Genomic DNA, 27722 nt, shown 5'->3' on the forward strand with positions numbered 1-27722 from the left:
GCATCATCTTAAAAGTACTCAATTGTATTTATTACTGCTTGGTGTAACTCATTCTAAGCCTTTTGGTTTAAACACTTGGGCTTCGGACCAGTTGTTTTGCACTGAGAGGGTTTGTGGTCTGCACTGTAGTGGCAGAACAGGTAGCTTACATCCTTCTAAGTTGGGAACTGCTGATTGAGGGCTCAGTGTCTGTTATTCTAAAAGTGTATTAATTCTGGTTTAAGCACTTGGGCTTTCAGGCCAGTTATTTTACATTAAGAGGGTTTGTGGTCTGCACTGTTGTGGGAGGAGAGGCTGGACTCTGCCCTTCTGAGCTGGGAATTTCTGGTTAAAGGCTTATAGTGCATGCATATCTGAACTGCTTCTTACTGAAGTTGGTGCTCCTTGTTTGCTGTGGCATAGACTGGATTCGGGCCTGCTGGATCTAGCTTTGTTTGTGTAACTTGAGCACTAATCCAGGCATTCTCTAAAGTATTCAATTGTATTTATTACTGCTTGGTAGTAACTTGATTAAAGTGTAGCTATCATTCTAAGTCTTTTGGATTAAGCACTTGGGCTTCAGACCAGTTGTTTTACATTAGGAAGGTTTGTGGCATGCACTGTGGTGGCAGGACAGGTAGCTTTCATCCTTCTAAGTTGGGAACTGCTGATTGAGAGCCCAGTGTCTGTTATTCTTAAAGTGTATTAGATCTGGTTTAAGCACTTGAGCTTCAGGCCAGTTATTTTACATTAAGAAGGTTCGTGGTCTGCACTCTTGTGGGAGAAGAGGCTGGACTCTGCCCTTCTGAGCTGGGAATTTCTGGTTAAAGGTTTATAGTGCCTGAATATTTGAACTGTATCTTACTGAAATTGGTACACTTTGTTTGCTGTAGCATAGACTAGATCCAGGCCTGCTGAATCTAGCTTTGTTTATATGCTTGTTGTTTGTTTGCTTGTTATTTCCCTGGAACGCTAATTCCACCTAATGCGCGGCTTCTCAGCACTTCTGTGGATCACTAGAGATATCTGCATCACTTACTGTACTTATTTCCTTGTTTCACTTGAAAGAAAGTTACTGTTTATCATTTTTGCATTTAAGTTATCTGTAACACATTGCACTTAAGTTACCTGGCACTTGCTCGCTAAAGCAATTATATAAGTCAGCACTGAAAATTAAAAGCACTACACCGTCACTCCCCACTGGCCCTTGTTTTCAATTATTAAGGAATTCCCAATATTATTCTAGCATGTCCAAAGGTCAGTTGTCAATCTCCTCTCCGGTCCAGCTGGTGAATCTGGGAATCTTGAGGCAATGTTACAACTGCCTCATGTACACAGACAACCCTCTCCTCCTCCCAACAAATTCCAACACATGTGAGAGATGCAACCATGTAGCCAAACTGGAGGCTAAGCTCTCTCAACTCTGTACTGGCATAACCAGTCAGGAGGAGAAGGAAACCACACTCACTACAATTCCAGTCTCACATAGACCTACCACGACAGCAAACCAAACACATAATCACACAAAAACATACTTGGAGACTCTAAATAAAGATCTGCCTAAGCAGCAGAGACCTCCAAAGCAGACACCCAAGCAACCGCTACCCCAAAACAAAACACGTGCAACACATATCTCACAAAGCCAGTGTGCCGAACAGTCACAGCCCTTAAGACTAAACAACACACCTGATACACTTGTAATAGGTGACTCTATCGTCAGGCATACTGACGTCCCGCTCACCAGGCTGAACAAGGAGAGGGTCACGGTGAGCAGCCTGTCGGGCGCTAGGATCCACCACATAACACAAGCACTCAGGTCACTCCAAGGCAAGTACAAATATGACTCAGTCATTGTCCATGCTGGTGTGAATGACCTGAGACGTACCTCCCTGGACTACATGAAAAGAGACATAAAGGAGCTCTCTGAGCATGTAGCCCAGGCCGGTATGACCCTGACTTTGAGTAGTATCTTACCCTCACCAAGAATGATGCCACAATATGAAGACAAGATGATCAATTTCAACAATTGGCTTAAGTACTGGTGTCATTCAAAGGGGATCCAATGCCTGTCGGCTTGGAATGATATGCTCGATAAGCCACGATGCTTCACTAGGACGGCTTGCACCTGTCACCCCTGGGCTTTCGGATATTGGCAAAGGCTCTTGCTACCCCCATAGTGCCTTTTTTAGGCAAGGCTCAAAAGACAAACCCACCTCCATAGGTATCACAAGGGATAAGAAACTAAGAGTAATGCTACTCAACGCCAGAATTCTAAACCTCAAGATGCATGCACTCAAAACTCTCCTTAGCATGGAGAACATCGATATCTGTGCAGTAACAGAAACCTGGTAACCTGGTTCAGGGCTCCCGAGAGCACCCCAGCACTACCAGGTTATACCTCATACCATGCTTCTCGGCCCCAAAACTTGGACCGAACCACAAAAGGAGGGGGAGTATCGATATTCATCAAAGATACCCACACCTCCAGGTTGGTGGCAAAGCACGAAGCATCAGAGACTATCCATGTGCAACTAACAGTGGGTAAAACTGCCTTCCAGTTTATAGCCTGCTACAGACCACCCTCCCAAACCCAGGAACCCCACTTCGCCTTTCTGAGAACACTGGAAAATATGAAGGTCTCTCCAAATACCATTATATTGGGCAACTTCAACTACCCAAACATAGACTGGGAGCATTACTCTAGCTCCAACACCCTAGCCCAAAGGTTCCTAGAATTTATAAACTCAAATGCTATGGAACAACTTGATACCACTCCCACAAGAGGGGAAAACATACTGGACCTGATCATCACCAACATGGGGACTCTATGCTCCAGACCAGAAGTGTATCCCTCACTGGTAAGATCAGACCATAAACTAATCTCACTGGATATTCACATCCCGACCCCACCCCCTGCCCAGAAAACCATGGTGAAAAACTTCTCTAATGCAAATTTCACACTCCTCAAAACCAAGGTGGAATCCTTCAAAGCCCCCGGGCCTGTGGAAAATACGGCCCAGACCGCAGAATCCTTTATAAACGCATTCTATGAACACCTTCAGGAATGCATGGATCATGCGATCCCAAATAAAACCAAGACCCAATCCTCCAAAGGCAGACGTCCTGTCTGGTGGACCCCAGCCATAAATAAACTATACAATAGAAGGAGGAAGCTACTAAATGATAGATCAAAATCCCAAAAAGGGAAGGCATCACTGATCAGTATTAGCAAAAAACTACGGGCACTCATAAAATTGTCTAAGGCCAGCTTCGAGAGAAAAATTGCACAGGACACTAAGGATAATCACAAGGCTTTCTTTAGTTATGTTAGGAACCTGGGTGGTAATTCCCAGATATGCTCAGAATTAGTCCAAAATCACAAAAAATACACTGAACCCACAGACATTGCCAACATCCTAGCTGACAGGTTCAGCGCAAACTTCTCCCCCCTCTCCCCACCAAAAGGGCAAATATCTATCCCAGCAGAGTGCTGCCCCCCTGACATCTCAGATGTTCAGGTAAGAGCCGCCTATCCAAAGCAAAAAACACAGCATCAACGGGACCAGACGGTGTCCCGGGCTGCATCCTACATGAACTCCAAGAAGAGCTAAACCCAAACATAAAACTACTGTTCAATCTCAGCCTTACTACAGGATATGTGCCCAAAGACTGGCGTACAGCAACAGTGGTCCCTCTCCATAAAGGTGGTGCCTCAACGGATCCTGGAAACTATCGCCCCATAAGCCTGACTAGCTTGGTCTGCAAAGCTATGGAAAGGATCATCATGGACCTCATAAATAAAGATATTGGGGATATACAGACACTGGATCCTACTCAGTTCGGCTTTGTTACGGGCAGATCCTGCCTCTTAAACCTGGTTGATTTCTTTGAAACAGTCACCAAGGCCATTGACGAGGGGAAGGTGGTCCACACAGCCTACCTGGACCTCGCAAAAGCCTTCAATACAATACCCCACTCAGGCATTATAGATAAGCTCACCAGCTTAAATATAAACCCCTATGTCACTAGATGGATTGCAAACAGGCTCAAGGACAGAACCCACATGGTTAGAATTGCTGGAGCCATGTCAGTCTCCAAACCAGTTACAAGTGGTGTCCCACAAGGCTCAGTCCTGGGACCTCTCTTGTTCGGTATATATTTCTCGGAGGTACAGGCCAACACAGAAGGACTGTGGCTGACCAAGTTCGCAGATGGCTGCAAACTGGGTGCCATAATCGACTCTCCAGCCGACACAAGCATCCTTCAAAAGGGCCTCATAGAAACAGACAACTGGTGCCAGAGCCATGGCCTCAAGCTAAATGCCAAAAAGTGTATAGTCATCCCCTTTGGCAAAAACAAAGTGCCCACAAATTACCACATAGGTGGTAATCCATTAAGTAACAGAAGATGTAATTAGGGACCTGGGGACCCAAGTTGATAGCAATCTCTCATTTGACAACCACGTGGCTAAAGTGGTTAGAAAAATATTTTATATAGCCCACCTAATCATGAAGGGATTCACATCTAGATCAGGGGAGGTCATCGTGCCTCTTTACTCATCCCTCATCAGGCCCATAATTGAGTACAATGCCCCTTTTGGGATGTACCTTACCAGACACCTGCAGCAACTGGAAAGACTCCAAAAGTACCTCACCAAGAGGATCAAAGGGCTCAAACAGATGCCATATGCTGCCTGGTTAAAGAAACTCCAGCTCTACTCAGTGGCATACCGCCTGTTCAGAGGCAATATGTGCCTGATGTATAAAGCCATGTCCAACCCGGAATTAATGGACATGCTGCACCTCAGAAAATCCAAATCCCATCGAGCTACACACTCGAGAGACTTGAACCTCAGCACTGAAATAAATAGGACATGCTGGAGGGACAGATTCATAACCCAGAGGCTCCCTTCACTCTGGAATAAAATCCCAGTCCAGGTTAGGCAGAGTCCCTCATTGACTCTCTTCAAGAGGAATCTTGATGAGTGGATGGGAGATCGTAGGTTTACCCCGGGTATCACTTCTGTGTCACTGTTAGACAGAGGCACAGTATACTAACCTCGAAAAAGGGCATAGCAAAATAAATTTAAAATGGGTGGCGAAAGCAAAACACATTCTGGCTAGGCTTATAAATGCCCTAGGGCAGATAGCCTAGTATGAACCTATGAACCTATGAAATCAGTAGAAACAAACCCAACCAGATATATTTCTAGTCAATACCTCACACACAGTGATACTAACTAGAAAAGTATATGTAGACAATAAAAGTGCTATAAATAACTCGTAAAAATAAGCAAAAAAACAGGATACTTCATGTTATATATCACAGATTAGTTGGCTCAGTGCCCTTCCTCTGATTATCTCAGTGTGAAATGGCAGAAACACTCACAAGTTAACTTCTTAAGTAACAAAGTTAAAACCTGAAACAAGTTTAAAAAAAAATCTTGAAAGAACCAATGAGGTGCTTACTCCAAGCCGTAGTTCAGGTAACCCCAATCAGCCAATGACCATAAAAAAATCACTCTCACTGAAATGCTACACTGGCTTTGGCTAAACTATGATGGCCTGGAACATGTGCTTAGACACACAGCCTCTACTAACAAACAAGCCCAAAACACAAGCCTGAATATGGGCAATGCTACACTACACACACTACTTGGGTAGAATAAAACTGCAGAAATGATTTAACAGATAAAGGAGAAAGGAGACACTAGAAAATGCTTTTAACTGCAAACAAGTTATTTGATACACTCCTTAGAAGGAAATCAGACAAACAAACCCAACCAGATGCTTAACAATTGTAGAAAATTTCTAAATAATCCCTCCCACACAGTGAAACTAGCTAGAAAAGTATATGCAGATAATAAAAGTGCTATAAATAACTCGTAACAATAAGCAAAAAAAAAACAGGATACTTAATGTTATGTATTACGGATTAGTTGGCTCAGTGCCCTTCCTCCAATTAGCTCAGTGTGAAATTCTAGTTTAAAACAAACAAATTACAATGAAGGATGTGTGACAGTATTCTGGAGTAGGTAGTAGGGAACTGGGGATGGGGGCAGTTGCTTAGATCTTCTGTGTTTTAAGCATGCAGCTGAAAATATCAACATATTATTTTTTTCTCATTTCACCCTTAGGGAAGGCAGCCACACATTTTTATAACCTTTCTCTTGAACACCTAAAGTTGAACTGATTTGTAATTTTTCAGTCTTATCTTGCTTCCAAGTCTATTAATGTAAAATCTTGTTATATTTAAATCTTCCAGTATTTTAGGCTTCTATACTCTGCTATTAAACATGTATCCTAGTATTGCTACAAACCAAAAAAAAAAATCTGTACTCTAATAATTCAATTATCTTTACTTCATTTCCTATTAAAGACACTCTACAAGTTTTTTTATTTTTTTATTTTTTTGTTTGTGTAGCTGATCCTTTATATTATGAATTGTTATTATCAGGCTCCTTGTATGCTAATTTTCTAGTGGCTTCCATTTCTCTTCTGATTTGGCAAAAAGCATGTAAGAAACAATCTGCAAAGATGTTCCTTCTCACCATTCCTCTTTCTTATGATGTGACACACTGAACAGACTCCTGTTTCATTTTTGGTACCTCTGGCATGCACAAAAATTTTCCTTTATTTTCCTGTAATGTTACCATGTGTGAAACTGCTGCATTTTGTTCACATGTACTTCTTCCAAGTCTTCATTCCTTATGAAATCGTGATAACTTTTGCTTCCTTGTATAATTTTATAAAACCTTCTTTTGTGAGATACGTTTTAAGCCTGTAATTTAATTATACCACTTATTAACTGTAGGTCCTGTTCCCATTCTTAATCTGTCTCCAAATTTACTCCCTGGAATTTGTCTTTAAATATTCTGCAAACAGGAGATCACACATTTCCTACCACCTGTTCCTTCCAATGACATTTCCCTAGTAAGTAGAAATCATTAATGTAGCATTTATAAATAATTCAATGTCATTGTAAACATTAATATGCTCCACAGGCATGTCTACAAATGTAAGTGACCTGTTTGTTATGTGCTGAGCTTCAAAAATGTAACCACAGTGCTCCCTGCTGGAAAAGAGCAGAAATGTATATGGACTATAGGCCTGTGCAAATGTATGTGTTCATAGTAGAAATTGGGACATACAGAGTTAATTTGCAAACTCTGAGAAAATAAGTAAAGCATTTTACTATTGTGTTTACCACAGCTAGAAGACAGAATGTCTACAGCTAGAGTTTCTTTATATTGTCTTACGCCAGGAATAATTACTAGTTTTAAAATGTAAAAGTTTTAATTGTTTTATGACTTCCAGTCTCAGGCAAGCTTCTAAGAGATGTGTCAGCTTCTAAGAGATAAGTATTTTTCATAGAGACATGTTAATATTCTGTTGGTATGTGTTTAGCCTGGGAACTAGAGGCAGGTGTCAAATAGTCATGTCATCTAGCTAACCCAGCAGTAATGTGCATTATTAATTTAAGAACTATCTCAAAGAGAAAGTCAGTGCATTTTGTATTTGTCTCTGGACCTGTAAACATCTCACCAGCCAGTGCCTTGCTCTATAAGTATGACTTAGATCATAGTATCTTTCTTAGAGATAGAAAAATAGTAAGATCAGTCTAGAAGTTTTCTGTATTTATGTGAGACTGTCCTGCAATGTTGTCTTAAAGTATTTCATGTGATTTTGAACTATGTTGTCACTGTATTAAGTTACTGAATATTGTCTGGTTCTTTATTATTTATTATTACATATATGTAAACCTTTTAATTGTGGCTGATTTCTGTAGAGATATACAATCTTTTAGCATACTTGCATATGTATTTGGTGATACTATACAGGCCACTTCTAAATAGACTTAAAAGTTCTGGTCACACTTACCATTTGGATAACAGTAACATTACACAATAGAATTGGTCACCCTTTTTAAGGGCCTTATAGTAGCTGGTAAGGGTGGTTGGTGGCAGGTGGTACTACTGTATAGTCTGAGCAGAAGGAGACATAGCTAGTGAACCTGTGCCAGCCTTCCCCAGGAGTGTCTGTGTGTTTGTATATAGATCAAATCTCAAAGTGCGTGCGTGTGTGTGTGTGTGTGTGTGTGTGTGTGTGTGTGTGTGTGTCAGCTACCTGGACAGGGAAACACCTGGCTGGATAGAGAGGGTGCTGGAGGTTTTGGCTTGATCACTCAGCTGAGATCTTAACCCTATAGTTGTGCCAGTGGGGAGTCTTACTGGGGATCTGGAGAAAGAGAGAAACCAGCCCCAGACTGACTTTGATCTCTTTGTGCTCTTAAGGGAAATTGTACTTTACTGTGTGTGTACTTATCATCCTCCCAATGTGCATGTCCCTCACTGGTGTTAGTGGTGAGGACTGAGGCTCCTTGATTACTGAGTCAGTGCAAGAGCATCACATATTAATTGTTTGGCAGTGATGGGATAGCCACATCACATATTAATTGGTAGATAGTGGTGAGATACCCACATCACATATTAATTGGTTGGTAGTGGTGGGATATCCACATCACATAATTGGTTGGTCGTGGGTTAGCCACATCACATATTAATTGGCTTGTAGTGATGTGGATATTGAATTATTGTAGCTTGTGTACAGTGATCGCTGAAGGTGTTTTTATACTCTAAATCAGCCATGCAGTGAACATTCAGAGTTCATATCACAACTGTTTTATTTCTTTTGTTCACTTAGTTAATCAGGAAGAGCAGGCAAGCATATCAGTAGAGGAGTACAGCAGGCTGACAAGTTGGCTGATATGTGCCAGGCTAAAGGACTGGTGCATGCCAACCTGACTAAGGCAGACATGATTGCAGCTTTAGTCGTAGCTGCATCAGAGAATAGCAACTTAGAGGACGATCAGACTGGCCATAGAGATGTGCAACTCTCAGAGAATGGACAGCTCAATCTTTCCACAGAAGACTTAAAAATCCATCTGGAGTTAAAGGGGCTTGAGCTAGAGGCCAAGCATTTGGAAATAGAGGCAGCAGAGAGACTGAAGCATCTAGAGACTGAGGAAAATGAGAAACTGCTACACCTGGCAGCTGTGGAGAAGGAGTTGCAGGGGCAACATGAAAAGGAGATGCTGACTCTTTGCCAAAGTCATGGAGGTAATGAGGAAGGGACTAACTGAACCCCAGATGCAATAAAGGTCAGTAAATTTCTTCCATAGTTTACAGGGGGCAATAATTGTGATAGTTTCATTCATATGTTTGAGAGGGTATGTAAACATTATAATGTTGACCAAGGGCTCCGGGTACAGTTCCTGACCTGCTTACTCCATGGTAAAGCTGTAACTGTTCTGACCAAACTGTCTGATAATGACTGTCTAAATTATAATGTTGTAAAGAATTGTTTGCTAGAATTTTTTAAGCTAACACCTGAAGCTTATACGAAAAAGTTTTGTGAGTATAGACATAAGGAAGATGAAAGTGTGTGTGAATATGTTGCTGAACTAAGCACTTATTTTCATAGGTGGGTGAGTGGATGTCAGGTCACCACTTTTGAAGGGCTGGCAGGCCTTTTGGTGAGGATCTGGTTAGCTAATAGACAATGACTTACTGTTGATGAGTTGGGGAAGAAGGGAGACCTATACCTAGCAAGCAGGGCATCACTGCACAGGAAAGGGACACCCAGTGCTGCTCATGGGTCTAAGGGAACCCATGGTGGGCAACCCAGACTGCCCCAACAGAATCTGCCAGTAGCAGGAGAAGCCAGTAGTCCAGGTACATGTCCAGGATCTGGAGTTAAATGTTTTAAATGCAACCAGTGGGGCCATGTAGCATATAGATGTCCACAGAGACAAGGTGGGGAACAAAAGGTGGGACAGCCAGTAAGTGGGAATGACAAAATGCCAACAGTAAGTTGCCTCAAGACAACAGGGGTACCAAACTACCACAAGAGGTTATATCCTATTTTAGTAAATGGCAAAAAGACCATTGCTAAAAGAGATACAGCCTCTGACCTAACAATTGTGGAGCCTGGAATGGTTACAGAGGAGCACCACTTGCCTGGGCAGTCTACTCCAATCAGAGCTTTAGGAGGGACCCCATTCCAAATACCTTTGGCTAGGGTTCTCCTTGACTGAAAGGGTGGAAAAGGAAGCCAGCAAGTAGGTGTGTGTGAGGATATCCCTGCAGATGTCCTGATAGGGAATGAGTTTGATAATGCAGTACAGTGTGTTTATGCAGTTACAGGGAGTCAGGCTTGGAGACAAGCATGTGGGTCTGGTAGCCTAGGGGAGACACAGACCGACTACACACTTGCAGCTAGAACTGGAGAGGTGGTTACTTCAGGGAGGGAGCTACCCTGTATCAGTGAGACTGAAGGTGAGCCACAGCTGTTTGTGGGTACTGATGTTCCCTTGGACAGAGTGACTGCAAGGGCAGAGGTGAGTAGTAGTACCCAGGCTGACAGTGAGGCACCACTGTCAGAGGATACCAGAATTCCTGTGGAAGGGGAGCTGGGAAGGCTTACAAAGAGTGAGCTGAGACAGGCTCAGCTCTCAGACCCTACATTACAAGGCCTGAGGTAAGTAGCTAGTGAGGCACCTGATTCTCAAGGGAAGGGGGGGTCTGTATACTGGGACAAAGGATTACTGTAGAGAGAGTGGACTCATGAGGGAGGGCTAGAGTGTGAGAAAATACAGCAGTTGGTAGTGCCTAGAGCCTGACCATCTGGCACTTCTAGCCATAGCCCATGATATTCCCTTTGCAGGTCATATGGGCATAAAATGTACAAAAAGACATATTATGCAGAACTTCTATTGGCCTGGAATTTCCAGAGATGTCACAGGGTACTGCAGGACCTGTGAGCAGTGCCAAATGGTAGGCAAGGCAGGAGACAAGGTGAGAGCTCCTTTGATGACTTTGCTTGTGATTGAGGAGCCACTTCAGAGAGTAGATATGGATATTGTGAGGACTCTGAGTACCCCAAATTCCACTGGGAAAAGAGTATATTCTAGTGGTAGTAGATTATGGTACAAGGTACCCTGAGCCAGTGGATCTGTCCTCCATTGAGGCAGAAAAGGTGGCAAATGCTTTGTTAGAGATTTTCAGCAGGGTAGGTTTCCCATAAGAAATACTGACTGACAGAGGAGCCAATTTCATGTCAGACCTGCTGACTTGTCTGTGGAAGTACTGTGGGGTGAAGCACCTAAAGACCACCCCCACCACCCCCAGACTACAGGTTAAACTCTATACTCCAGATGATGCTACAGGCATTCGCAAACCAGTTTAAGAGGGATTGGGAAGAATATTTGCCCCATCTACTGTTTGCTTACAGAGAAGTTCACCAGGAATCCATAGGTTTTTCATCCTTTGAGTTGTATGGGCATAGGGTAAGGGGACCTCTAGATTTAATTTGAGATGACTGGGAAGGTAAATATGAATCCCACAAGGTGTCTGTTGTGGTATATGTTCTAAACCTCAGGACAATGCTCAGGGAACTCATGGGCTTGGCCCAGGGGAACCTGGCAGAAGCCCAACAGCAGAAAAAGGTGTGGTATGACAGGAATGCTTGGACTAGATAGTATGCTTTAGGGCAGCAGGTAATGATTCTCATTCCTTTCAGACACAACAAGCTGCAGGCAGCTTAGGAGGGACCCTACAAGGTGGTAAGGAAGGTCGGTGATGTTAACTACATGGTGGAACTGCTAGGCAGGAGGCAGGGGCACAAATTGTACCATGTTAATATGATGAAAACTTACCATGATAGCGATGCTCTTGTGCTGAGTATTTGCAGTGGACTGCAGAAGGAGTCTGTGGGAGATCTGGTGACTGATCTCCTTAGTGAGGCTTGGACTGACCTCATTGGAAGGGGTAGCAATGTCCCAGCAGCTATCTCCTACCCAGGTTCAAGAAGCAGTGTTACAGGAGTTTGGGGGCATGTTCACTGGGAAACCAGGGTGCATCCACCTGGTGCAGCACCATGTGGATACAGGATCCCAAAGGCCTATTAGGCAGATGCCTAATAGGATGCCTGAGAGAGTCAAACAGACTCGGAGGGAGGAGATACAGGAAATGTTGGAACTATGGGTAATTCAGGAGTCCAGCAGTCCCTGGGCCTTCCCAGTGGTGCTGCTACCAAAGAAGGATGGCGGCACCAGGTTTAATGTGTTCTACAGGAAACTAAATAGTCACACAGAGTCAGATGCTTTCCCCATGTCTTGGACAGATGAAGCCCTAGAGCAGCAGCATGGGGCTAAGTATCTTACTATCATTGATCTTACCAAGGGGTACTGGCAGGTGCCCTTGACTGCCAGTGCTAATGAAAGATCAGCCTTTGTAAGTCCTTTTGGCTTGTATGAGTTCACAAAAATGTCCTTTGGGATGAAAAATGCCCCAGCAACCTTCCAGAGGCTGGAAGATCATATCCTAACAGGAGCAGGAGATTTTGCCCCTGTTTACCTAGATGATATTGTCATCCACAGCCATTCCTAGCAAGAGCACCTTCAGCATGTCAGGAGGTGCTGGGCAGACTACAGAGGGCATGGTTGACCATTAAGCCCAGCAAATGATAGGTGGATATGGCAGAGGTCTCCTACTTAGGACATAGAGTGGGGAGTGGTAAGATCAGGCCAGAATATGTTAAAGTGGAAGCCATTTAGGCATGTCCTGTACCTGTTACCAAAAAGCAGGTGAGGGCATTTTTAGGGACAGCGGGGTACTACAAAATGTTCATCCCCAGTTATAGTATCATAGCTGCTCCCCTCACAGACCTAACAAAAAAAAAACAGGCCAGATAAGGTAGTGTGGACCACAGCATGTGAGCAGGCATTCCAGAAGCTTATAGAAGCTTTGGGAAGACCCTCTGTGTTAGTCAGTCTAGATTACAGCAAAGAATGTGTTGTGCAGGTGGATGCTTCAAACAATTGGGTGGGGGCTGTATTTAGCTAGATTTCTTCAGAGGGAGAAGAGCACCCAGTGGTTTATCTCAGTCATAAGCTCCAACCCAGGGAGGAATGCTTTGCAGCTGTAGAAAAGGAATGTCTAGCCATAGTGTGGGCACAGCAGAAACTTCAGCCTTATCTGTATGGAAGGAAATTCACTGTAGTTACAGACCACAATCCCTTAACATGGCTACATCGATCCAGCCAGCAAAATGCCAAGTTACTAAGGTGGAGCCTAGGATTGCAAGCATATGATATGATAGTGCAGCACTGCAGTGGGGTTAGCAATGGCAATGCAGATAGGCTCTCAAGACAGAAAATGGGGTAAGGTATTCCCAGATATGGTCAACCCTCACAAGCAACATTTCTCATGGGTCACTTGATAAACTAGCTTGAGTTTTCAAGGGGGGAGAATTGCGAAGGCTGCCAGCCCAGCCAGCTAGAATGTTGTTTGTAAATAATGCTATGTCATTGTAAATATTAATATGATCCATAGGCTTGCCTATAAATGTAAGTAGCCTCTATGTTATCTGCTGAGCGTCACAAATGTAACCACAGTGCACACTGCTGGAAAAGAGCAGAAATGTATATGGACTATATGCCTTTGCAAATGTATGTTTTCATAGTAGAAACTGGGACATACAGAGTTAACTTGCAAACTCTGAGAAAATAAGTAAAGAGTTTTATGATTGTTTTTATCACAACTATAAGACAGAATGTCTACAGCTAGAGTTTCTTTTTATCGTCTTAAGACAGAAATAATTACTAGGTCAAAATGTAAAAGTGTTTTATGACTTCCAGTTTCAGCCAAGCTTCTTAAAGATAAGTGTCAGCTTCAAAGAGATCAGTATTTTTCATAGATACATGTTAAATTTTGTTGGTATCTGTTTAGCCTGGGAACTAGAGACAGGTGTCAAACAGTCATGTCACCCCGCTAACCCAGCAGTGATGTGTATTATTAATTTAAGAACTATCTCAGAGAGAAACATCTCACCAGCACTTGCCTTGCTCTGTATGACTTAGGTCTTAGTATCTCTCTTAGAGACAGATAGGAAAATAGTAAGATCAGTCGAGATGCTTTCTGTATTTATGTGAGACTATCCTGCGATGTTGTTTTAAACTACTTCCTTTGATTCTGAACTCTGTTTTCACTGTATTGAGTTATTGAATATTGTCTTGTTCTTGTATTTATTATTAAATATATTAAAGCTTTTTAATTGTGGCTGGTTTGTGCAGAGATATATAAGCTCTTAGGGTACTTGCATATGTATTTGGTGATACTGTGCAGGCCACTTCTAAATAGCCTTAAACATTCTGGTCACACTTACCATTTGGATAACAGTAACATTACACAGTAGAATTGGTCACCCTTATTTATTTATTTATAATTTTATTTTATTTTATTTTAAACATTTTTTTAAAAAATGATACACTGTGAATCTTTCTAGTCTCTTGAGGTCAATGCTTAATATATTTTGTAAATCATGCTTTACTCTTTTTGTGTATTATTATCTGTATAACTGGAGCTTTTCTACTCAGGCCTCCACTGAAAATGGGCATGTATCCAGTCAAACTATCCTGATCAACAAATGTAAAATTAAATAAATAAATAAATAAATCATTTGTTTATATTGCTCAGTGCCATTTTAATGTACAGTGTTTGGCATAGTGGTTAAAGTGTTTATCTCACAGACACAAGGTATAGGATTTGTTTCTCATCTTTGAGGGACACTGGTTAGGCTTAAAATAGCTTATGAAGACACATAGCCTAGTAAATAACTATGAACCTATGAGAGGTTGCATCATAAAAAAAATTGCATACCAAGCAGTACTAAAGTCAGTAGCATAAATCTTAGGTATTGCAGTTTTTTTTATAATGACTAACATGCTTACCTCACAAACAACACATACAAGGTCTGATTCACCCCAAGGGAAAATAGCTAGGCTTAAAATGGTCCAGAAAGGCAGCTAGCCTAGTACTTGCATGTGAACCTATGTACCAATAAAAACAAATAATATTTAATGCAGTTGTGAGATCAGTCCTGGAGGGCTGTCTGAAAGAAAACTAAAAAACGGTTTAAAAAACTTTGGAACTCATATTTCATCTTTAGCACTTACTGAGTGCTACTGTCTTGTCAGCTAAGCAATGGGGGTACTGAGAGGGCACCATTGTTATTCTCTGCTTAGGGCATCAGTTGTTTTAATATAACCCTGTTGTTACATATTTAGGACAATATTTGAACATACTATTTTTTGTATTGTAATTATACTAAGAGAGTGACTTTCATATAAACCCATTCAGTTTCACCATTTAGTATGAACAAAATTCATTATACAGTTCCTAGGAATTTGTCTCTGCATGTAGTTCATTTTCTTTAACAAAACATTTTCAATCACTACACACTTTGGTTGACAGATGAAATCAGACAGGAGTCCCCGTGGACTATGATGTTTGCCGATGACATTGTGATCTGTAGTGAGAGTAGGGAACAGGTGGAGATGACCCTGGAGAGATGGAGATATGCTCTAGAGACAAGAGGAATGAAGGTCAGCAGGACTAAGGCAGAATATATGTGTGTGAATGAGATGGAGGATAGAGGAATGGTGAGGATGCTGGGAGTAGAGGTGGCGAAGGTGGATGAGTTTAAATACTTGGGATCAACAGTTCAGAGTAATGGTGAGTGTAGAAGAGAGGTGAAGAAGAAACTACAGGCAGGATGGAGTGGGTGGAGAAGAGTGTCAGGAGTGATTTGTGACAGACAAGTACCAGTAAGAGTGAAAGGGAAGGTCTACAAGAGGGTAGTGAGACCAGCTATGTTAAATGGGTTGGAGACAGTGGCTCTGACATAAAGGCAGGAGTTTGAGCTGGATGTGGCAGTGTTAAAGATGGTAAGGTTTGCACTGGGTGTGACAAGGGTGGACAGGATTAGGAATAAGTACATTACAGGGTCATCCCAGGTTGGATGGTTTGGAGACAAAGCCAGAGAGGCACGATTACATTGGTTTGGACATGTGCTGAGGAGGGATGCTGAGTATATTGGGAAAAAAGATGCTAAGGATGAAGCTACCAGGTAACAGGAAAAGAGAAAGGCCTAAGATAAGGTTTATGGATGTGGTGAAAGAGGATATGCAGGTGGTTGGTGTGACAGAGCAAGATGCAGAGGACAGGAAGAAATGGAAACAGATGATCCACTGTGGCGACCCCTAACGGGAACAACCGAAAGAAGATGATGATGACACACTTTTGACAGCAAAACTGAATGGTTATACTATAACACTCATTTAGGCTACAAGCAGGTTTGGTCCAAAAACTGAAATAAAGAGGTACTGATAGCATTCACCAGTGATAATGTAATTCCATTGTGAATATATATATCAATATATCATATGCTGTTTACATTTCAGGAGTTTTACCTAATAAGGTGAGGGTACAAAAATTGAGTCTGTATGTGTCTTTGTGCATTAAAACAAGAAGATATAAGAATTACCTGTGGTATCAAAGTCATGGAAATAATCCGGACAGCTCTGGGAACTATGAGATCCTGCTGGTATATCATCCCAACATAGCCATCCGTCCCAGGTTCGATTACAGTATAGACCTGGCAGAAGAAAACATTGCATCACTAAGCTATAAGTGATACTTACTTCCAGAAAATATGATCATTCTGATATAATGAAGAATATCCCAAGTTTAATAAAATATGTATGAAGGATTTAAGATGTTGATAAAATTAAAGTAAAAAAATTACACACATTGAAGATAAAAGAAAAAAAATAGTGATCTAAACTGTGAAACATGCTAAAGGTCAATGTCCTGTGCATCTATATATATAAATATATATATATATATATATATATATATATATATATATATATATATATATATATATATATATATATATATATATATATATATTATAATTTATGTATATCTAATACATATATATATATATATATATATATATACACACACATATACACACAAATATATATATATATATATATATATATATATATATATATATATATATATATATATATATAGATAGATATACACACACACACATACATGTTTACTATCAAAATGTGGAAATGCAGTTCGATGAAAACAGGTTGATCGAACATGTGTTCTACTAATGCCCGTAATGCTGAACTGAAAATATATGAATTCATATCAATGAAAGTCAGTACACATTTACTAATATGAAGCCGATGTTTAGAATTGAGATCATGGTACAGTGTGGCGCAGGAAATGTTCCCTTTTACTCACTGTAGTGCAATCTTGGAGTTGGCATATCTATTACCAAAATCATATATACATATATATATATACCTCTATTCAAGTAACTTGAAATCCCAAACATTAATGCTCACTAAATAGATGAAAAAAACATCAAAAGTAAATATACTGACAAAACAATATTTGTGCTCTAAGAAACAAATGTGGAGCATGCTAACAAAATAAACTGTTTAAAGTGACATTTGCATAGGCAAGCCCCCACTCTCCATAACCCCTGCTACTTAAATATACCAACTCCAAGGTCACACAATACCAGGGGATGGACATTTTCCCTGAAGCAATACTTTAGTAGTCTTGCAACACTGTGAATCAGCTGAAGGTCGTCACACATAAATAGTTCCCATATATGTATCTATGGCTGGAGGACAGCAGGACATTTTGTTGAATGCATAGTTGTTGAACAGCGTGTGAGGACTAGCATGATGCAATTAGGTATCACAAAGCAAGAGAGTTGACTAGTAGTAGCATAAAAGCAGATCATTTTAAGCTACTCAGAAGGGGATTGTGGTTAACTGATTTATAAATGAATATAAGGGAAGTGATGCATGCACAAACCAATTCCTGAATACTCTGGCAAATGAATAAATTACGTACAGACTGCTAATGTTAATGAGTGCAGAGGGAGGGAAAGAACAAAAGCAGTGCAGAGCTTGAAAGTGCTAGAATGTTCTGACTGCACCTGTTGATTTAAATGAAATGGATTTAGAAAATATGCAAGCTGGTTATTTCAAATGTGGAGTGAATACAAGTATGAGAGACAATGTGGTCAGTCAGGAGGAAGGTATAATGTAATTTAAAAAAAAAAACAATCAATTTTTGCAACAGCAGACATATGACTAAAGCAAACAAATGTAGAATATGATAAAAAAGAAGGCAGGATGTCTTGATAAACTATACTGGAAGCAGAAATTCAAGCTAAGTAGATTGCTAGAAAAGATGGAGGCGCATGAAAATGAGCAACTGAAAATGAAATCCATGTTGGACAAAGTTGTATAAAATGCGTGGCCCAGAGAATAGTGCTTGAAGGAGTGGGAGAGAGTATTAAAGAATTTGTACAGACTTGGGTTATGTATTTAGTGATGGATCGCAGGATATACTAGCCTACCCATCACCACCCTTTAGGTTGGAGAGACAGGACAAATGATGCTTCGGTTCATTGTTATTTTGTTCTCTATAATCTGTCTAGGTAAGACGAAACAAGTGGTGCTAGTGACAGACATATCATCATTAAGATGCACTGCCACCAAAATAGAATGGAATTTAAGGCAAGCAGAATGGAAGTAGGATCTGGTGAAAGGTGGTGCATTAGTAAAAGTGATGTAAAACATTTCAGCTTTTTTACACTGACAGAAAGAAGAGACAAGACCAGTATTATGACTGTTGAAGCAAAAGGAGGTGGTGGTGGGCAGGTGAGCATACCCTGCAATTATAAGAATTACATGTCAAAGGTGGGTTTGCTACTGTGTCACTAAACTAGAAGCTGTCAGATTTTATGAGCACAAAATGAAGGGAACAAAAAAGTGGCATGAGCAGCCACCCCTATGGTAAGAGGGACACTGTAGATGAGGAGGAGTATGAAGTCATACACTGTTGCAACAATTGTGCTCTCAAATTCACAAAAGGGGCAGTTAGCAGCTCCTAAGATGAAGCAACGGAGAAGGACTGGAATATAAAGCCCCATGAAAGTAAGATGAATGGATGAGAGTCCTGTCTTCCCAGTGTATGTTTTAATAAGAATAGGTCTGGCATTACAAAATATTCATGCAAAAGAAGTACAAGGAGGAAGAGGAACAGCTTTAAAACAGTTTGCTCTGAAAGACCCCTTATGGCCATCATGGACTAGCTGAGGTGAACTGAGAGAGGACTAACTGGAAGTAAAGTGGCGTGATATGTAAGAGGGAGTGATTCAAGATATGCCAGAAGTAGTAGATGGAGAGAAAGAAGATACATTCAGGTCAAAAAACACGCAGATAATCAAGACTCCAAGGATTGCTGGTTGAGTTATAAAAAGTGTGCAACAAGCTAGGCATGGCAGTGGAATCCAGTGGCTGTGGGCCTTTATGTTGGAGGACATGGTGCCTCACTAGGTTCTTACTTTGTTCTCTATATTCTTTCTAGGTAAGAAGAAGTAACCTGCTTTGACTGACGTGAGGTCATAACAGGAGAAAATGGAGAAATATGATGGTGTTTTGCTGTGGGAAAAGAACGTGAAGAAGAAGAGTATAAAGACAAAGTGTTGCAGCAGTTGTAGGGAATTCTGAAGTGAGTTTAGAGCCACTAGCATAGACACAGGCACAATGTTCATACAAAGGGCCACATGCATTAACATGTATACCAAGTGTAAACTAAGTGTATAGCATTCTAAGTGAATAATGAACACAAGCATAACTCACACCTTCTTCCTCCTAATTTTACTTATGCTATTGAATTTTTTGCAACCTTAAATATCAAAGGGGATTCATAACGGTTACCACAATATGTAGACTACATCTATACTTAGTCTAATCTTTCTGAGTGAAGAGACAGCACAAAAACTGTGGTAGGGATGTTCTTGAACACAGATCATGTACATTTAGTGTACACGTAATGGATATTTAGTATGTGTCCATGAATCTGGTCCACAAGTTTGTCTTTCCATATGAACATATGGTAAGGACAACATTATGGGTTGATATATATTATTCCTTGTTTTAAGTCCATATAAAAGAACAATAAAGAGGAAGGTAGTAAAACCAATTGTGAGTAAATAATGGACATATGCTATGGACTATTCAGGTTAAGTATGTTTTCTGATTACGTTCTAGAAACACATGGTGTAATCTCTGTTCTAGGGAGCTGTGTATGCTCATCATACTTCAGATAAGGAGATGGTCTTTTAGGCTTAGATTGACAGAACTCTAATATAAACCTGCATGCAAATGGCATGAGAAGTTTGTGAAAGTAATGTGTACAATGAAAATGTTTTCTAGTTCACTAACACCTCCTGCTGGGTGAATAGCATAGCTTAATGAGTTATACGGGGAGCCTAGCATATCCATGAAGGAAGGGCAAAAAAAGAAGAGTGTGTTCTGTTCTCTTTAGTAAATGTTTAAAACAATTCTAGCAAAATAATGTATGTACAGACTATTTTAGCACATATGTATATTAAGGGAGGAGGTGTACATTATGAATTATTGGGAGATAAACATTACATGTCATTGATAACAGCACACTTTAATTCTATAGTACATATGTTAAGACATGGGTTTTGCAGAGTTGATCCAGTCTATCCTAGAGGAATATGACTACAGGGATAAGGAGAGGAGTTTTCTAAGGTAACATGATGAGAAGCAAACCGTGAAGTCAGAATGGCTGCAGGGGACAGGGTTGTATGGAGTCATCAGCAGGCCAGTGACCAAAGCTGGACAGACAGTCTGAAATACATACACAGAAAGAATTACAATTTGCCTTGGGGGGGTAGAAAAAATTGATATTGAGTCTTACAAATAGATTCCAGTATTCCAAGTAATAATAATAATAATAATAATAATAATAAGAAGAAGAAACGATAATCAGTGGGGAATCTGATCGGGAAGGTCAACCTTATCCAGAGGCTTCAATATTTAAAGTAATAAAAGAGGTCAACAGGGAAGCTGACAGGAAAGCTCACATCTTTATTTGTTTATTGACATTTCTTTACTGGGAAAGTACGCCTGGGTAATAAATACCCATTTTCAGTGGATGCCTAGGGAAAAAAGCTCTACGGAGTTAGATAACATCACAGTAGTACAGATTTAATTTAAAAGGCATATATACATACAGTTTGTCAGTATAATGCATAATATAAACAATAAAACAAGAAGTGATACAAGTGATTTAATAATAAAAATAATAAATATGGGAAAAAAAATGACACTTAAATGTTACAATCAGTATATACAAAAGTATTAGAAGCATAGTCCATTATGTCAGGAAATAAAAAATATAAAAAAAAATATAGGTCCCCTCTAAGAATGGGGAGAGGGCAGGTGTTGAAAGGTAAAATACGAAAACAAAGCCACAGAACCTTGCTCCAGCAAATCAAACCACTCGAAATACTCAGAAATAAAAGCTGAACGCAAATTTTATTATTGAGCGTTTTCGCCTTGCTAACGTAGCTTGGCTTCTTCAGAGATCAAATAGCAATAAACAATTAATCAAGCTTAAATACTCAAAGGAAATGATGTCACTAAAAAAAACATTTTTTAAAAGAAACATGTTTTTAAAACCGTCATAACATATATCAAATGTTATTGGTACAAAGCATTAATTCCTAACCAATACAAATGTTAAATACTAATTAATCTTGTCTGTGTACAACAGAAAAATGTAAATGTTCATATTATTCTAAATTACATTAAAACCTATCTGGAAAACAAAAGTAAACATATCAAGATGTACCAGGAATAATAATTCCTATTTTTAATAACTAGAAGTCAACAATAGTAACTTCTTAATTTTAGAACAGGTAAAATATTACAATTGTCATTTAAACCAGGGGCATGGAAGGCATCCGTTCTAAACTGCCATTCCAATTCTCTCAATTCTAACAATAATGGGAAAGGACCCCCTCTAATGGATGGATGAATTTGATCTATCGCCATAAAGGAGAAACTATGTCCTGGAAAATCCATTAAATGCTTGGAAAGAGCATTATTAGTATTTTTTGTTCTCATGGCGTACAGGTGCTCATAAAGTCGATCACGCAACCTGCGGTCCGTCTTTCCAATATAGAAAGACGGACAGCAGTTGCAAAAAGCAATGTAAACAACTGCTTTGCTTTCACAATTAAGGGGCATTCTAATGGTATATTTTCTACCCCTTACTGTGAAGGTTTGCCCAACCTTTATAACATTGCATCTGTTACAAAAACCACATGAGTACATCCCCAACTTCCTGTTAAACCTTTTATCGTAGTTATTAATCTGCAATAACTCCTTTAAGTTTTTACTCCTCTTAAACACAAATTTGGGACAAGTACCTAGTTTTTTAACTAACAAGGGATTATCCAAAATGAAATCCCAATTCTTCTGGATAATTGATACAATTTCTCTGGAATCAAAACTAAATGTAGTAATGTAACAAAGAGACGGATCAAATCTTGTTCTTTCGGTCAACCTACTATTCCCATTGTTCAACCCTATTTCTTGCGGAGAAGTATTTGTTAAATCAACCTCCACTATATTAATTGTCAATATAGCCCTAAAAAAAACATTCTCTCTTTTTGTAGCTACTTCATCCAATATATCATATACAAATTTTGAAGGGTAATTTCGCTTCAGGAACATATCAGTCAGAATATTACACTCAGCATAGAATAAGTCCAACGTACTGCACATTCTCGCTGCCCTGACGAATTGGCCTTTAACTATGGCCTTCTTCTGTCCACGTGGGTGATGACTAGAAAAATGTAAGAATGAATTGCACGTTGGCTTTCTGAAAATTCCTGAGACAAACGATCCTTTTTGTAAATCTTTCTCGAGTTTCACATCAAGAAAGTCTATTCCTGTTACCGCAAAACTATAAGTGAATTTCAAAAATTCTGTGGTAGTATTAATTTTGACACAAAATTATCAGCTACAATTGCATCTCCTCAAATAAAATAAAAATATCATCTAGATATCTCGTATAATATTTGATAGGTCTTACCAAGTCACTTGAAGCAAAGAGGAAATGTTTCTCCCAATAACTCATAAAAAAGTTCGCCACCACTGCTCCACATGGGGAGCCCATAGCGACCTTTTTTGTAAAAAATTTTTGGTCAAACATAAAGTAGTTTGAGGACAACACTATGTCCAACACTCCAATTATTACATCAATTTCGTTATTGGGGGCCCCTATTTCCAATAGTAACAAAGACAACCATTCAAGTGCTTCATTATGGGGGATGGAGGTATATAAGTCAACCACATCAACAGTGAGGAAATTCAACTCACTGTTGAAGGGTTGATTACTAATTGCCTCTAAAAAAGACCAAGAGTCCTTACAAATCAATGGAAAATGCCCCATATATTTAGACAACATTTTATCAACTAGTTTAGCTGAGAAATAAGTAATGGAGGACCTACCGTCTATTAAAGCTCTCATTGGGGGGTTCAACAAGTCTTTATGTATCTTTGGAATGCCGAACATTACAGGTATTTTTGGTAATGTTCTATCTATAAAATTATATATATCGTGATCTATTTTATTTTCAAGAAACAAATCACGATAATATCCCCTTATTCTATTATATGCACAATGAACTTCATTAAGGGATGCTTCGGCATATGCTACTGATTCCAGAATATTAAACATCTTTTCTTTATAAGTACTGTCATCGAGTACCACAAGGCCTCCTCCTTTGTCTGGTTTAAGCAATCTTATAGACTTGTTACGAAGATTGCGCAGCATTTCTGTTTGAGCTCTAGTAATATTAGACTCGAATTTAAACCTCGTCTTAAAATTGTTAGCAAATAAATGTCTCAAGTCAACCTCACATGCTTGTTCAAAAACCAGTAGCGCAGGATGAAGAGGTGGATTAAACACACTAGGGGGTTTCAAAGGTGACAAAATACCGGAATTAGTAATTTCTTCATTAAAAAATAATTTCAAATTCAACTTTCTAATAAAACATTTCAAATTAATTAACTCTGTAGATACATCACCAGACCTGCTAGGGACAAAAGTGTATCCATATGCTAACAACTCAATCAGTTCTTTTTCAAATTTACAGTCTGTAAAATTATAAATTTTAAAGTCTCCAGTTGAATTTGTCAGTATGTCAAGAACACTTGTCCCAGTACATGGACCCCCCTCAGTGTCCTCCATTTGATTTCTCATTGGTAACTCTTCAGTCAGAGTTAACACAGGGGAACTATAAGGTTCCAGTTCTATCTCCTGTTGGGACGTTGTCGCGGATTCCGTTGTTCTAAAAAATTATTATTGTTATTATGCCAGTTAGTGTTACTTCTTTTGTTATTTGCATAATAGTTCTTTATTCTGTTACTACGTCTTGGACCAGTAACAGAAGTGTGCTCCCCCTGATCAGGTACATCATCATTAATATTTGCCTCTGCTGAATTATTTACATCCGAGTCATTGCTGGAGTCTAGCCCAGCCATTGCTAGACCCTCTCGTTCTAGAAAGTGGAGTTTAGGATAGGCCGTATCAGATTGATAAGCCTGCCTATCTCTAGCAAGCTTCTTAACCTTATTTTGTTTGAGTTTAACAAGCATTGCTTCTATACTTGTTAAAGTCCGTTCATAATCAATTTTGAACGCTGGAAAGTTCAAGTCATCTTTTAGTTGTTTATCAAGCACCTCTATATCCAATAGTAGTTGACCCACTTGTTGTTCATAGTGCTTAATAATAAGGTTAAGTAATTGAATACCTTGTGTTTGAAATAGTTCTTTCAGATCATTAAAAAACGAAACTGAATTAATTAACCCTGAAGGTGCAAAAGAATTACGTAGGCCCTTTGGTATAAGGCCCTCCTGTATACATTGTTTAAAATAGGCTGATTCTAGTTGAAGCTTCTTTAGTTTTAATACATAACCATCAAAAAGCTTTAATTTATCCGATAAAGTGATGGTATTCCCACCATTCGTGGGACTAACATTATTAGAACCAGAGTTAGTAAAAGTAAATGCCGCTGTATCAGACATCCAATTCACTATGTTGAATGAAGCACTTACTTGATTTGGAGCTCCTGAAACAACAGATACTCCATGTGTTTGTAAAACAGTGTCACCAACATGACCATTAGACCTCAAGGCGTTTTGACCAAAAGGAACAGCTGGTAATGCATTACCACAAGCGCCCACAAAAGAATTAGTACTGCCGTTGTTTGCTTCCCTAAACGAAGCCGGAGGCGCTTGTGCCGCTTGAATGGAATCACTCCTAGAATTCGTGACTCCATTAGAACATGACGGTAGCAATGGTAATCCTCTCAGTTCCGGAATAGAACTGGTTGTAGTGGCATCCTTCCTTTCAACTGCATCCAATCTTGCATTAAGTCTGTCGAGTTTCTCAGACAGCACCGCTAAAATGGATGTCATCCGACATACCTCCATCCCCCATAATGAAGCACTTGAATGGTTGTCTTTGTTACTATTGGAAATAGGGGCCCCCAATAATGAAATTGATGTAATAATTGGAGTGTTGGACATAGTGTTGTCCTCAAACTACTTTATGTTTGACCAAAAATTTTTTTTACAAAAAAAAGGCGTCGCTATGGGCTCCCCATGTGGAGCAGTGGTGGCGAACTTTTTTATGAGTTATTGGGAGAAACATTTCCTCTTTGCTTCAAGTGACTTGGTAAGACCTATCAAATATTATACGAGATATCTAGATGATATTTTTATTTTATTTGAGGGAGATGCAATTGTAGCTGATAATTTTGTGTCAAAATTAATACTACCACAGAATTTTTGAAATTCACTTATAGTTTTCGGTAACAGGAATAGACTTTCTTGATGTGAAACTCGAGAAAGATTTACAAAAAGGATCGTTTGTCTCAGGAATTTTCAGAAAGCCAACGTACTGCAATTCATTCTTACATTTTTCTAGTCATCACCCACGTGGACAGAAGAAGGCCATAGTTAAAGGCCAATTCGTCAGGGCAGCGAGAATGTGCAGTACGTTGGACTTATTCTATGCTGAGTGTAATATTCTGACTGATATGTTCCTGAAGCGAAATTACCCTTCAAAATTTGTATATGATATATTGGATGAAGTAGCTACAAAAAGAGAGAATGGTTTTTTTAGGGCTATATTGACAATTAATATAGTGGAGGTTGATTTAACAAATACTTCTCCGCAAGAAATAGGGTTGAACAATGGGAATAGTAGGTTGACCGAAAGAACAAGATTTGATCCGTCTCTTTGTTACATTACTACATTTAGTTTTGATTCCAGAGAAATTGTATCAATTATCCAGAAGAATTGGGATTTCATTTTGGATAATCCCTTGTTAGTTAAAAAACTAGGTACTTGTCCCAAATTTGTGTTTAAGAGGAGTAAAAACTTAAAGGAGTTATTGCAGATTAATAACCACGATAAAAGGTTTAACAGGAAGTTGGGGATGTACTCATGTGGTTTTTGTAACAGATGCAATGTTATAAAGGTTGGGCAAACCTTCACAGTAAGGGGTAGAAAATATACCATTAGAATGCCCCTTAATTGTGAAAGCAAAGCAGTTGTTTACATTGCTTTTTGCAACTGCTGTCTGTCTTTCTATATTGGAAAGACGGACCGCAGGTTGCGTGATCGACTTTATGAGCACCTGTACGCCATGAGAACAAAAAATACTAATAATGCTCTTTCCAAGCATTTAATGGATTTTCCAGGACATAGTTTCTCCTTTATGGCGATAGATCAAATTCATCCATCCATTAGAGGGGGTCCTTTCCCATTATTGTTAGAATTGAGAGAATTGGAATGGCAGTTTAGAATGGATGCCTTCCATGCCCCTGGTTTAAATGACAATTGTAATATTTTACCTGTTCTAAAATTAAGAAGTTACTATTGTTGACTTCTAGTTATTAAAAATAGGAATTATTATTCCTGGTACATCTTGATATGTTTACTTTTGTTTTCCAGATAGGTTTTAATGTAATTTAGAATAATATGAACATTTACATTTTTTCTGTTGTACACAGACAAGATTAATTAGTATTTAACATTTGTATTGGTTAGGAATTAATGCTTTGTACCAATAACATTTGATATATGTTGTGACGGTTTTTAAAAAACATGTTTCTTTTAAAAAAATGTTTTTTTTAGTGACATCATTTCCTATGAGTATTTAAGCTTGATTAATTGTTTATTGCTATTTGATCTCTGAAGAAGCCAAGCTACGTTAGTAAGGCGAAAACGCTCAATAATAAAATTTGCGTTCAGCTTTTATTTCTGAGTATTTCGAGTGGTTTGATTTGCTGGAGCAAGGTTCTGTGGCTTTGTTTTCGTATTTTGCAAGTTTGTCTTTTTTACGTTTTTTCACCAGGTGTTGAAAGGTACACATAGATAGTATGACAATCAGTTAGTATGAATAAGAAATATTTGTTAGGTAGATCATACAGGTGAGGTGCATAGCCACAGCCATGAGTTAGTGAGAAAGTCTTTGAGAGAGGACTTAAATACATGGAGGTGAGATATAGTTCTGACTGAATTTGGGATAGAGTTCCTCAGTTTGGTATTTAAGAACACAGTAAAGTAGGTTTAGAAACTGAGAACATGATGTCTGAATCTCATATCAATGAAAATGAGATAGGAAAACTACCAGTGTCCCTGGTGGAAGAAAATAATTTCTTTGAGTTGGCTTTTTAGAGGATAAACTAGATGTAAGGGAGAAAACTATGCTGTATTTATAGGAAAAGAGGCCACAGCCTCTCAACTGATGTCAAAATACAAATGGATATAATAATTACTTGGTTGACCATCCAGATAAGCTATGAAAATTTCAGGGAAGCTGAGTATAGGGAAAGGTTCATAGGTTCCTAGTAGGGCTAATGACCACCAGAGTCCTTACAAGCCTAGCCATGCAACC

At 39.4% G+C, this 27722-nt stretch overlaps 1 protein-coding gene across 3 annotated transcripts in view; it reads right to left on the reverse strand.

Annotated features, from left to right (window-relative positions):
* The window catches only part of CALCR (calcitonin receptor), a 2888559-nt gene that overhangs the window by 1056449 nt on the left and 1804388 nt on the right, over window positions 1-27722 (reverse strand). For 2 of the 3 annotated variants that reach the window (XM_044067646.1, XM_044067645.1), the window contains one exon: window positions 16365-16475. The exons of the other annotated variant lie outside the window; for it this stretch is intronic. In XM_044067646.1, coding sequence (XP_043923581.1) covers window positions 16365-16475 — 111 coding nt within the window. The remainder of the gene's footprint in view (window positions 1-16364; window positions 16476-27722) is intronic. 3 annotated transcript variants of the gene reach the window in all.

Source organism: Protopterus annectens, chromosome 3.part1, assembly GCF_019279795.1.
Source record: "Protopterus annectens isolate FY-2018-M chromosome 3.part1, PAN1.0, whole genome shotgun sequence".
NCBI lineage: Eukaryota > Metazoa > Chordata > Ceratodontiformes > Protopteridae > Protopterus > Protopterus annectens.